The sequence below is a fragment of the Trichoplusia ni genome, chromosome 4, assembly GCF_003590095.1.
Source record: "Trichoplusia ni isolate ovarian cell line Hi5 chromosome 4, tn1, whole genome shotgun sequence".
Classification (NCBI taxonomy): Eukaryota; Metazoa; Arthropoda; class Insecta; order Lepidoptera; family Noctuidae; genus Trichoplusia; species Trichoplusia ni.
Window position 1 is genome coordinate 3,816,131 of NC_039481.1, and position 13,972 is coordinate 3,830,102.

The window sequence follows — 13,972 nt, forward strand, 5'->3', positions numbered from 1 at the left end:
TTTAAGATGGCTTACAATTGACGATAGTAATTGGTTTCCCTCACGACATGAAGGTTTCATATCGATTTTCGAGAGTTCGTTGATCAGTCCTATGGTGTCGTTACTACGTCTTATCGATATATATCCTTAAGTGTTTGATTGGAAGAGGTTGTATGTAATAAGGTTGTTTCAGGTTTAGTATTCAATGTGAATAGTGATTAACACACCATAAGGACTACCGTATTTATCATGTTATGTGACTGTTTAGTAATAGTCAAGTGTCAATGTTCTTATTAAAAACAGTTGTTGCTCGCCGCTTTATCCACGTGATTTTAAAGATCTGAAGTGTTAAGGAATTTAATGATTATCATTATCTAAACTCCTTAGTGAATAGTCTGAACTCTAAAGTCCAAACATATTAAGTAACTTAGAGATAGCACGACTTAATATTTTTTTTATCCTAAATATAACCAAGCAATTTTTCAACCATCTTCAAAATAGAGGAGTATTTCAATTCAGTAACATTTTGTTTTTTTGTTTGTGCTTCGGATGGTTGAGCCGATTTTTTTCTTAACTTAGCTTACATTGCGTCCCATAAAAAACATCAAGACCATCTTTTTTATTTGAAGTCGTTTATACGTTTTTGTCATCAATGTAATTATTTATAGCATTAATTACGTAGCACAAATGTTTTTCATTTTCATTCACTTTGAATGGCAAAAGTACTAGGGCACCAGAAACAATAAAGAGTTGTATTTACCTGTGTGCGACGGAGTGGCGGGCAGCGGTCGTTTGTCGGGCGGGGCACGTCGCGCGGCCGCGGCGGACGCCGGCAGCGGGATCGACGTCTGCAACACCGACACTTGCCTGCACAAACATAAACATTTTAAATAAACATGGAAACACAAACTAATCACATTGATTTGTTTATCTATTCAGGATTTAAAGTCATCAGCACCAAAAGGGCTACATACATAATATATGGTTGCACTTGAAACTCCTAATTTATTTAGAGAGTGTTTTAAATTGCTCTTCAATTTCCTAGGTCTTGTACGTGTTTAGCTAGTCAAGGAACTGCAATATCTGAGGTTTTTCCAACAACATCAGACACAATCCATTGCATTAAATGAGTGTCCGTGGGTAATATCAACGACTCAACGTAAACACTTATGGGTGTCGTCATTTGTTTTATTTTTAGTTATCAAGCGTAAAATAATCAATGATTGTGTTCGATCTGGTCTATTGCCTCCGATGGCCAGTGAGCCTCTGTGAACCTGATAAAAATGCTTAATGGAGTGAAAAACATGTATACTATAATAATAATAAAAATAGCTTGGTGTGAACATGAGAACATGGCACTCGAATTCAAGTAGAAGATTATTGGGGTTTTACGTTTTTATTATTTCAGATGATCTTAACCAGAAGGAGACTAAAAGCATTTTGATGAATACCTCAAGTCTTTTTACAGAAATGAATCATTTCTGGCTAACAAAACACTTAAAATACTTACATTAAGGTACAAATTGTTAACCCTAATATTGTGTGGAAAAAATAGAAAATATGATCATTTTTCAAACAAGTTCCGGTTATTGCATGATGGCGCGATTTTTCTATTAATATTAAAACGAAACCTTTCGAAACTGATTTTCCTTATAAGTTGTAGGTGTTATGTTTCAGGGGTTGAATTATTCAGTTCACTCAATTTCGGGTGATCATATGCCACGTCTTATCCATTTTTAATAGACGTCACACGATCTTCTGGGCTTATAATAGATTATCAGATATCATCGAATTATACGTCTTCAGCCAGTACCAGTAAACCAAAATATACCTTAGCTGATAATAGCCCACAATTCCAGACAGAAATTGCAACTCAGCACCTAAACTACTACTTTTCAAAGTTCTACTGAACTGAAACTAGTTGAAAGTATCGAAGAAAATTCCCTTAGTAAGATATTAGAAAAGTTCCTCAGCAATATTTAACAATGTCGCACTATTTCATAAGTAATGTTCCGTAACATGGCAGGAGATATAAAACGAAAGTATTTTTAACATCAAATGAGACCTGTAAATATAAAAGTTACTCCAGGTAAGTGCGCACTCATGTTCCTTTTAAAAATATAACAAACTTATATTAAAAAAGCTTTGTAAAAACATGTTTTTAGACTGCTTTTGACTTCAATACTCAAGCGAATCCAATTTTAAGGGTATATGGCTGGGCTAATATGGCCACCTCAGCTCCAGCGTCAAATCAGCTTTATGACATGCCAAAATATTGCATATTGATAAGAATATACCTTCATACATACCATTTAGTTTCAGAGTTAAATAATTAAACAATACATGACACCAAAAAAAAAGGAAATAAAATAAATAATTAGGTGCTTTTTTAATCAACTCTAAAGTACCCTTATAAAATAATAGACATTATTCCAAACCGGTAATATCCCACTGTGATTATCCCATTATCGGCAAGGCTTATAAATATAAAAGAGAAAATCTTAAAGGCACTTAATGCATAATAAGTAAAGCCACGGGCAGCGGACTCGATAGGTCACTGGAGTTAGAACAGAGTACTTCTATTTAATTTTAAACTAAAGGCAGTTGTAGAAAAAGGATGCCGCTCTACGCCATGTAGTGCGCTGTCACGCTCCCACAAATGTTTTGAAGTAGGCCCTCTGACTGGCCGTGTAGGAAAACACGATACGCCCATTTGAACTGTGCAAGCACGAGCGTGGGTCACGAGTCTGGAATAAACCACCTAGGAAGCTCTCAGGTGCCCTAAGATAGTTTACCAATGCATTACATTATTTTCAGCATGCTCCTATATAAATATAACTTATCTAAGATGCAACTTTTCTCCCTAGGTTAAGCTAAATTAAGAACGTAAGTTTATGTGCTTTAAAATCACGGTACTAGCGTATTATAATTGTTTGCAATAAAGATAATTGCTACGTCTCATAAAACGCTATTTTCACGATGGTCAATAATAAACACATTTGACAAAAGTTACAGCTACTGCCCGCTAGATGTCGTTAGTAGTGTCTAATCACTACTAATGCACCGCAATAAAACATTGTGTAACCCAAAGCTTTGTGTTGAAAGGTCTATCCATAGAAGAAACAATGTAGATACATTTATACAAGACAAATGCTACAAAGGAAATCGCATTAAAATCTCTTTTAAGTTAACGTTTCTTCTGCAGTGTGGTCTAAAGTTCCACAACGATACATCTTAATCCAATAGTCTGCGGTCTAGACGGGAATTGCACTTTTTGTTCTCACTGCGATTCACATAAGTACGAAAAAACAATATAAAAAGGACGTCTACAAGGAAAGTTATGTCGAAATTAACATAGAGATGAGCTTTTTAAATAGAAATTATATGTCCATTATGTATTGAAAACTGAAGTAAATTATTTGGAACATTAAGTACCTAAGTAGGTACAGGCAGCAATAGAATTTATAAACACTTTTATATTAGCAAGGGTATGATAATAAAATAGATACCTTCAACACCTCTAACTTCCTCTAAAATCTTATTTAGCACCAAGATTATCGGTTAATTAGATTTTTTTTTTTTTACATCACAAATCCAAGTTTCTTCATCGACTTTGTAGTTGACGGTACCAAACAGTTACAATATAAACATAGTACCTACTTAACTACCTTTCATGTATATTACGATGCTTGTTTAGCGTGTTTAAGTATGGCGCTTTGCGATCAAAGCTCCGATCGATAATAAGGGCGATATCCAAACAATGAACATGTGGCGTCGCCTGCGCCGGCGCATGCAACACGAGTCCGTGTCATTTGACATGCGCGACCGTGCTTTGTGTAACTAGGGTTGTCAGAGATATCATCGACTTTCGTGTGGTATATTAATCGCTCCGTTCCGCATGAAATGTATTTTTGAAGAATAAAATTTGGCGCCAAAAATACTGAGTTAACAAGTGAGATTAATTAATAAAACAATTGTATTTCCGATCCTTTTGTACAATTTATTCGTCCATTTACGCCTTAAACTTTTCGTATCTAATTACCAAATTCTAAAGCCACCGAAATTTTCGACAGCCCTATGTCTAGGCGTGCTTTGCGTAACAGATATTTGACACGAGCCCCCTGCTCGATAGAGCACACTTTGCTTTACGCTTCGATAAACCTAGACACACATATACATACATTTTATAGACATATTCCATAGTGAAAGTCAGTATCGCCGAAGCAATACATTATCAGTGTTACTACTGAACCTAAGGATCAGTGTTTTCATTAATCTGAGGGCCTACGGCGAACTCGTGATATTATTGAACACGTAGAAGCGAGACAAAACATTACCGTCTAACAGTGGCGTCTCGCTTGCACAGTAAGAATACCATTCGTTTACGAGGTGGTTGGAACGGTCACAAAGGCCTTAGATGTTGCAGTCTACTTGAAGAAAATGTAATGAAATGACGTACAGGAATCCGAAGGTTCCCACAGCGGAAAAGTTTAATTAGATGCCATTACACCGTAACCCTTTAAGTTAATACTTGGCACTTAATCAACTACAACCATTTATTAAACTCCAGCAATTTTGAAAAACTGAATAATGCTGCAATTTGTTGAGGTTTTTTTAATTATATTACCACAAGTTGTAGGTTTATTAAGTCCGTAATTTGATAGTCGAAATGAAATCGATCACATGGAAACTTTTGTTTACGGAAACGCTGCAACTTATCAGTTTTGGATGACTGACTTCACCTTACCGTATTGCATACAGTATAACCAAAATAAACGCAAAAGTTAATGAAAACTATACATAGTTTTATTTATTTGAACTTTAGTATGCGTCTTTTAAAACTTTTCCTTTTATTTTTTATTTTAGGAAACCTTAAACACTATGTAATTTCTATATTGTCTAGCACCTCTGATGAAAAACTTCTAATTTTAGGACTTTTATCAAAATCGAAACTATAGCCGTATAAGAATAGTATAGTATAGTATAGTATAGTATAGTATAGTATAGTATAGTATAGTAGTAGTATAGCCGTGTAATAAGAAGTAAAACTAAAGTGTTTGTTAGGTAATAGATTCAATAAGAACAATATTAAAAATAGAACTTAGGTACAGGTGAGCGGTTGTCAGTGTTAGGGGCGTGACGCCTCCAGCGCTTCCCAAACAGGCGCGTCGCGCGTGACACGGCTTCCGGAGCGGCTCGCCACTCGCTCGGAAATAGAGGCTGTCGTGGGACCCGCACCACGTGACGTCACGTCGCTCCATTTCGCACACGCCACTATATTAAGTGCCTCTTGAATTTACTACCCGCCATGTCATGCTCATTTCGAAGTTCGAAGTTACACAAGACTTGTAATTTAGTTGTCGGAGTTCGTATTAAATTGATAACTGCAGCGTATACCAAGGGAGTTCCTTACGATGTTTGATTTTCTCTTATTAAAATTCTGTTACAACATAAAAACCTGTTTAAATTAGTACCTAAAGGATTTGTTTCCCAGAGAATGCACTTAGTTACATGAAGAAACAAGAACTTCAGCGAGGATCATACACACGACCCTCATAATTTGATTACCGTCTCATGTCATTACAGGAGCGACATTATTCTACAGATTATATTCTCCAAAAGGCGAGTCGGGGGCGATGCACGTAGCTTCATTGTTCACGCGCCTCCATAGCAGAAACAAGATTTCGAGATCAAAGATTACTCCAGGATTTCACTTTTACAACATTCATTTAACGTTCATCTGAAAAACATTGGAACTGAATATAGTTTACAGCCGACATCTGGAGGAAAAAATCTTCTAGTTGGTATAAATCTTAGATAAAATGAATAAACAAACTCGTATGTGAGGAAAGAGGGGTTGAGCTAGATAAAATAGGTCTCGTTACTGATGGAGAGCAAAGCCAGCGAGCCTTCATATTAGAATATGGAATGAAACGACACGAATAGCGTAATAATTTTGCTACGGAAAAGTATCACGTCATTAGGGCGTCTGCCGTGTCTGCGAGGCTTTTATGTATGTTCTTCAACATAAAAATAAATAACGAGTTGATAAATATAAGGTGTCAGGAGTTTCTGTACCGAGACTGCCGAGGGATATTGAATTCGCCCGTAGGTGTTTACTGGTGGCGTATGTAGACATATACCCATCTACCACAATACCCACGTTCAAACGTAATCCAGATTTTGTAAAAAAATATATTTTTTTTATGAGTTATTTTCACTTCGTCAATACCTAACTTAGTAGACAGGTATCTGTTTTTTTCTAGAATATCAAATAATTTATCCGTATCAGGACGTCTGTTAGAAACTCAAATGTACAAAAGTTATTGCATCGGTATAAAACAGAAAGGTTTATTACACGTAATAGTGTAAACCAAAAAATATCTTTGATCCATATGGTGTTTCAAAACGTACCTCCTGACTTCGGGTGATGTTGGAAGGCTTCTAGATTTCCTGCTCTTGCTGTTTTGCCGGTGATGGCCGTGCCCCGAGTTCGTGTTCCCCATGGCTCGTGTCTTACACTTACGACTTTAGACACCGTCGCATGGCACAGTACAAAGGACACAATACACTTGTGCTGCAATAGGCACACATTTTGCACATTTCACTTACTACACTGTTCCTATATTGTTTTTCTATATCAAGTATCCCAAGCGGAGTTGTCACGCAAATAGCTTTTATATTGTCTACCCTCGCTCGCTGGAAAATATTTGCCTTGTATGTTATTGTTACAGAACTGTGGTGGGCTGCATGCGGACCCATAATAATAATAACTATCTTCATTCTGAACCTGTTTTTATGGAAATATTTTGTTTTTAATAAAACGCTCCAATTTATTAGCTGCTATAATGATCATTAAAGACGAATTTCGGATTTCTGATTACTGCTATGCGATTGACGTCGCTCAATACGACAATACCTGTCCATAATTTATCGGGGCGCACACTACAAATGCCAATGTTCGCCGGCGCTCTGAGCATTACTGGAATTTCAAAGGTCAGATCGGTTGAACCGCCAAGCCATAACTTACTGACCACAGCACCACAAACATTCCATTTGCGCAAAATACATAAACAAATTGCATTATTTTATATGGATAAAATTTCTTTTTGACAAAAGTCATCTCAAACAATCGTTCATTAAGCTCGACGTAGGACAGTGTGGGACAAAACGATTAGTTATTATTGACTCTTTGTTCCGAGAACTAAGGACAATGGAAAAAGGGCCTAATTACGAGTGTCGTTCCAACAGAGTTCAAGGTACATTAACCTTCTTGAACTTTTGTTAAAAATAATCAAACTCGATGCCGTCGTGATAGAGATTTTTTTGTAAGAAATAGAAGTGGGACGAATAATGAACGAAGTTGAATGGATAACTGATCGAACGAATTTCACTGCAAATAGTCCATTGTGAGTTGTAACAGGAATTGCACGCCACTGCAGAGTTTTAAGCGCGTTATCGAAATTATCACGGCGGGGGCAGTGTGGCACGAGGCACTCGGGCGTACACCTAGCTATCCATTCTGCTCGCTACGGCTACGTGCAGTTGCACAATTTTCATTCTCGCGAAACGAAAAAGTTTTGAATAGCCCGTGGATAAACATAATAATACGCAGTCAGCGAGTTTCACCGTTTACCCACGGAATGTTTGTTTTGAACTAAGTTAAAAGTAAAGTAGATTATTTATGCAATAAAAAGCTTTACATAAGTGGTGGAGCGAGTTAAGTTATTTAGTCGTGATCTTTATTCATTGTTCGCTCTTACCGCTCTTTCGTAAACGAGCTTTTGTCACTAATTTATACAGCATTGTTATGACGCTATTATGACGAAGCCGAGGGTTTAAGTCATTGTTTTGGTGACGTGTTCAATAGACCTTTACTTTTTAATAACTATTCAAATGAAAAGGGAACCGGAGATGCAACTAAACTTTACACCGATGCGAATTGAGAAAATAAAGAGAGTTAAACACGTATGGCACACAAAGACAATTTAAAGGCGCACTACGAGCAAATAAATGTCTCGGGACTCCACTCTAAGACGTAAGATATTGTGATATGCGAAGGTATAGAGGTAAATAATTCATGAGCACTTCACTTAAACCCGACGCCTATAAGCATAACGCCCACTTCACATAATGACAATGGACAAATCGGGTAGAAGGCGCGGGGATCGTTCGTGAGATGTCAAATGTCTTTCGTGAGGGATAAATCTAGATTGGTGGGTGATGCATTGCAGTTCACTTGGTTTAATTCAAACATTTCTCGCGACTTTCGATGTGTGTGCGTTGTTCCAGGAATTTCAAGTGACTGGTTTATTTAGCGTCCATAATGAGCGTGAACTGCATTTGTTTAAGAAACAAAACATTCCAATTCTTGGTTATATCCATCATGTGCGTTTTGCAGCTGGGTTCGCTCTTGTTGTTCACTTTTATTGCTGTATTTTCTTTAGAGAAAGTTAGTACATGTATAGCCAGTATCTAGAAGAAAGTGCATTCGGCTTTTTTTGTTATAGCCTTTTCATTATTTCGCAATACAATGGTATGCCTAACAAGCGCTACATCAACCTAACGACTGCGGATTAACACTTAGTTTCACGAAACATGCATTATGCAGCTAGCATCTACTCGTAAGAACATCTATGAAGTCTAACTATAGTATTGTGCAACTTAATAGCAATGTCTAAGCGCCTTAGCCTGAACAATGCACCTTGTTCCTAGGGTTGTCCCAAAATATTTATACATTATTTTTTCTATTACATCATGATATCCACTTATTGCAAAACATTTCAAGAAATAAATGGATTGTGGCACAATTCCAGTATCACCACAAATTAATAAAGTTATAGATGTCCTAAAGTACCTTTTTTAAAATCCTCTTGAACCAACACATCCTCATCCGTACTTACAAGTACCTATACTCACGTTGAAGTATTAATTACAGTTTAAATACCAAACAGTTTATTTGACACCCCTATATTGGCAACAAACAGTGGGTTTTCGTAGAAGCGGACGTCGACAGGACTCGTCCTTTACACAGCTCTGACGGTACACAGTTTTATGCAAATTTATGCACGTATCCGATCGGCGATTAATGTGTTTCACTCAGTTTACCTGTGCCTTAATTGAACCACTATTTCACGTAGATAAATTAACTCTTCCTTTACATATTGATCAATTAGTCACGCAATTAATATACCTACGCTGAAATTTGGAGCGATTTTAAGCAAGCTTTGATAAATTTTTGCAGTTAACGCGATTATCACAAGACCGACGCTACGGTATAGCGAAAAAGTATTTATATACTGACTATGTTCGCCTAAGTTTATTTATGAAAGTTTCAAAACTGTTTTCGAGCTTGATCGCAGTTGTTATTTTTAGCGCTTTTCATATACTTCAAATCAAACAAATCACGCGTACTTTGTAAATTCGCTTTCCAAGAAACAGCCGACGACTAATTATGAAGAACACGCAATATTATGTTCTGTAGTTAAAGACTTATTAAGTGCTTGGGAACCGTTTTATTAATTGAGTCAATCGAATTTATAAAGTATAATCTTTTGATTTATTGCTACTTTTTATAGCTATTTTTATGATTACAGGTGTAATAAGAAGCTATTAAAGTATTCTATTTTATGATCGAAGGTATGAAGTGTAAGTCCGGTGAAGCAGTCAAAGCCCTCACACACTGCATAGACGTCTTAAAAACAGGCAGAATGAGATACAGACTCGAGGCACTGAAGGTTCCTTAATAATATCTAAGCTTAATGAAATCTACTGACTAGGACATCAGAAACACATGACATATACTATAGATTAGTTTTTACCAGTTTTAATGTTTCATAAAAAAGGTATTACTAAAATAGCAAAATATTACTGTTACACAAGTGGAAACGAATATCCGTACCTCAAGGAATAGATTTTTTTACAAACAATAGTAGGTACTAAGCAAACCGCTTTATAGTATAGTCTAATCATGAAACGACCAAGCACTGAGCGTTCGGCATTTCTTTAGATACAAAACAAACAATATATTGCATGTCAACATAAGAAATAATTCCGTATCCGTCCTTAGCAACAGAAAGGACGTATCGATAAAATTATTCATAGGACAATGAATCGATCAATCGCTTCGAAGAAGATTTGATGAATCATAATTTCTTCAGAATAACGACTGGACTATTCTCTTGGTGATCTTGGCCCTACCATTATAAAGTAGATTGTAATTGTATAAAAGAGATAGCGCTCTTTGCTGTGTAGAGCTCTGTCCCGCTCACACAACTGAGTTTTAATTTAAGATGAGGTGGTAAGCCCCAAGATAGTGATAAATATGTCAAGCCAAGGTGCATGTTAGTGGGAACAGATTTATATTTGTAGCGAACAAGATGTTGTAGTGAGATAATAACATTAAAGTGATTTGGGTGGACACGAGTGCTATTAATGTGGTTTGTCGATGTGCTTTTGACAGTAATTGTTACTTAGAGGTGTTCGTACACAATTTTTATAATGTAACTAGCTGACCCGACAAAAGTTGTTTTGCCGATTTATTTTTTCTAGTTGTATGTATTTTTAATGCCAGATTAAAAAAAAAAAAAAAAAAAAAATTTTTACCCAGAAATAAAATATATTTTTTTAGTGTGAGCAACCCTTATCACTTAGGGGTATGAAAAATAGATGTTGTTCTATTCTCAGACCTATCCAAAATGTACACAAAATTTCATGAGAATCGGTCGAACCGTTTCGGAGGAGTACGGTAACTAACACCGTGACACGGGAATTTTATATCATAGAAGAAGAAGAAGAACTTTTTTGAATGTGTAAGTAAATTTTTGTCGTGGAACAATTTTACTTAAGTATTCAGTTTGAACTAAGTAGGAAATATAAAACATGTTTGCACCTTTATATATAAACATAAATAAACCCTGTATTTTATCCGTAAATATGTTAAATACGTAACGTTAATTACAATAAGACTCGGCATTAACTAGACGTACTGAGCATTAAAAATAAAAAATGCCTTTGGGAAATTAATAGAATGATCGTAGATTACGCCGCGGGGCAGAATAACTAATTACTTAATTAATAATTAAGATATACATGGTAATAAGGGAAATAGCGACAAATTTGCCGGCAATGGTATAGAACCGCCTTTTATTTATATTCATGACTGCAGCTGAAGCGACTTTAGACGTATTTATTGTATGTGTTTGTGATTATTCTCACTGATAAATACACCTGTTTTTATAAGTTGTAATATATACGTCATGTTCTATGATATTTGATGAATGTTTGTTTACTGTATCAATAATGATTATAAGTATCTTAAAACTAGCTGTTGCCCGCGACTTCGTCCCCGTGGGTAGAAGATATAAGTTATCTTCGCTCCTATTAGTCGCAGCGTGATGATTTATAGCCTAAAGCCTTCCTCGATGAATGATCTATTCAACACAAAAATAATTTTTCAATTTGGACCAGTAGTTCCTGAGATTAGCGCGTTCAAACAAACAAACAAACAAACTCTTCAGCTTTATATATTAGTAAGTATAGAGTATAGATATAGATTACCTACCATGGGCGAAAGCTTCAGTTGATCAGTGCCGTTCAATTTGATGTATTAATTATTGAATTAAATGTCCACCATTATATTATAAGTACTTAGGTTTCATATCACGTACAGTAGAGGTTTTATATACCTAACCTTACATAAATTATGTTGAACGTAAGTTCGAAGTTTGATATTTAGCGATAATTTACCTAATCCTTCAGGTAATTGGCTGTTGCCACAAAGGTCGGACACAAATTTGAATGAGGTGATTTATCGATAGGTTCGACGGATCGAGGCAACCTATAGTAATGAATACGTTATTAATTAGCACGAGTAAGAATAATTATAGGGACATTCATTACCGATACAAAATACAACATAGCAACGATAGTTGTGAAATAGTAAAAAAGATAAACATCAAACCCTTTAACCCTATTGGTTATAGGTAATAGTAGTCTAACCAACGAAAATCGCATTCAATTAATCCAAAAACAAAATCCACAAAAGACTCCAAAAATCCATACCCAGCACATTAAGAGTTTCGAAATATTTATCACAACGATGATTCAACAGAAACGTAAAGACTGTTCACATAAAAGCAAATTAATTAAGCCCATACAATGGTGGGCTATAAACAGGGTGTTTGTTTGTGCGGTGCGATGGGGGAGTGGGTTCTGCAGAACTCGTGTTACAAGAGAACAGCGGACAAGAGGCGAAGCTTTCGCAAACAAGCATATAGACTTAAGACGATTTGGTTGCATTCTGAACTAAGCTCATTTGAACCCGCTGTGTCTTATACAACATTAAATGAGATTCGGATTGGAAAACGAGCTTATTTGGTGATTGAAATACTTCTATCATTAGTTCGTATTTATTTGTATTTGTTATACGCAATTTTTTGAGTAGTACTAGATAACCCTAGATAATCCTATACTTGGGTAGTTCTATACCCAACAATGAAATTTAAATTAAATGTTAAATAATAATAAATTAAAATATTACTTATATATTTCAACAACACATAATAAAAACGCATTAATTTATAATGATAATTTAAATATTTGATTTTGATTATGTAAAACCAGCCGCCTCAATAAGGCACCGCGCCTTACGCAGCAAAATCAGCTTTTAATATCATCGGAGTGCCGTTAATAACGTAAAGCCTTTGTGTGAGTCTCCAATGCGAAAAATCTCGGCAGACACGTTCGCGCGTCTTTTCACAAAACATTAAAATATTTATTGTTAGAGCTTTGTGAGATTTAGATTTTCGCATGACATGAATTATTTATTTTCATAGCTACCATTTTTTTTTCAGTTTTGAATTTCACTAACTAACACGTTTTCATATTTTCTAGATACATTTTGTGTTTGCTGAGCGATCTTTTGAGGTCTAAGCGTACGATAAACAAATTTGACTCTACTTTATAAATATATGCTGAACTGTTCCATTATCATTACTTATTATAAATATATAACAAACGTTAAAATGTTATGTAAAATTAATTTCACTAATCCATTTCTTGAAAAAAATCTCTAGTCAATAATAGTACGTAAAACAGTTTTTTGCAATAGAACTCCCCCACGTTCGCGCTAGGATCACCATTATTTATTCAAACGCAGACGCTGTAAAAGAAATGAGCGCAATTTTATTTAAAGTTTGCTTTAATATTTTGTCTCTAAACAAAGGGAGAGGAAAGGTTGAATTTATGACCGGCCTGTAACGGACGCAATACCAGATGTCTCTCATTGCAAATAGGGAAAAGGAGGTTTACATCAAGACTGTAAAATGATTGCCGACGTCGACTAAATAAACAATTTAATTGAAGTTAAAAGCTTTATTTTTTGCGTGTAATATACTTGTAACAGAATACAGGAAGGTATCATATATTTTCATTAACAGTACCTGTGGGCACGAGTTGCCTGCTCATGACACTAAGTCAGATTTATCACGCGGCACCCTTCTGCCCTTTTTCAGTGTCATTCAAAGGGCGAGGAACTTTCGTAACTTTGTCACTCAAATAGATCTTACTTTCTCAAAAAAAATTTTTTGAACAAATGTAATTTATCTTCATGTAATTGCAAACTTCAACATTGTACTAACACAATATACAATGCGTAAAAATATAACTACATTAAAGATAAGAAAAAACCGCTTCCATATCTGTTTACCAGTTTAGAATCTTTGCAGCCACAGACAGACACACATAAAGGTGAAATTGCAAACTATCATCAGGGGTCAAAAATATGAGACCTACTTTACCCACATCAAATTTCTTGGTAGCAATAACACAAATCACAGCTGTCTAGAAACGTAATTGACAATCAGATAAGTAAAGGACTTTCATCGAAGAGATTGTTTAACTCAACGACCTCGTTAGGCCCGATTGCAACTATCAAAAAACTATCAAAGCATTCGCACTACGGTCAGCTGCCTATCTGTGCCCGATGTGTCTG

The 13,972-nt window shown here is 35.6% G+C and overlaps 1 protein-coding gene across 14 annotated transcripts in view; it reads right to left on the bottom strand.

Annotated features, from left to right (window-relative positions):
- LOC113492592 (protein sickie) overlaps positions 1 to 13,972 on the bottom strand; it is a 180,564-nt gene that overhangs the window by 54,244 nt on the left and 112,348 nt on the right. For 13 of the 14 annotated variants that reach the window (XM_026870111.1, XM_026870104.1, XM_026870108.1 and 10 more), the window contains one exon: positions 740 to 846. In XM_026870111.1, coding sequence (XP_026725912.1) covers positions 740 to 846 — 107 coding nt within the window. Of the gene's footprint in view, positions 1 to 739; positions 847 to 6,393; positions 6,665 to 13,972 lie in introns of those variants that run through there. The other variant, XM_026870112.1, reaches the window with a different exon arrangement.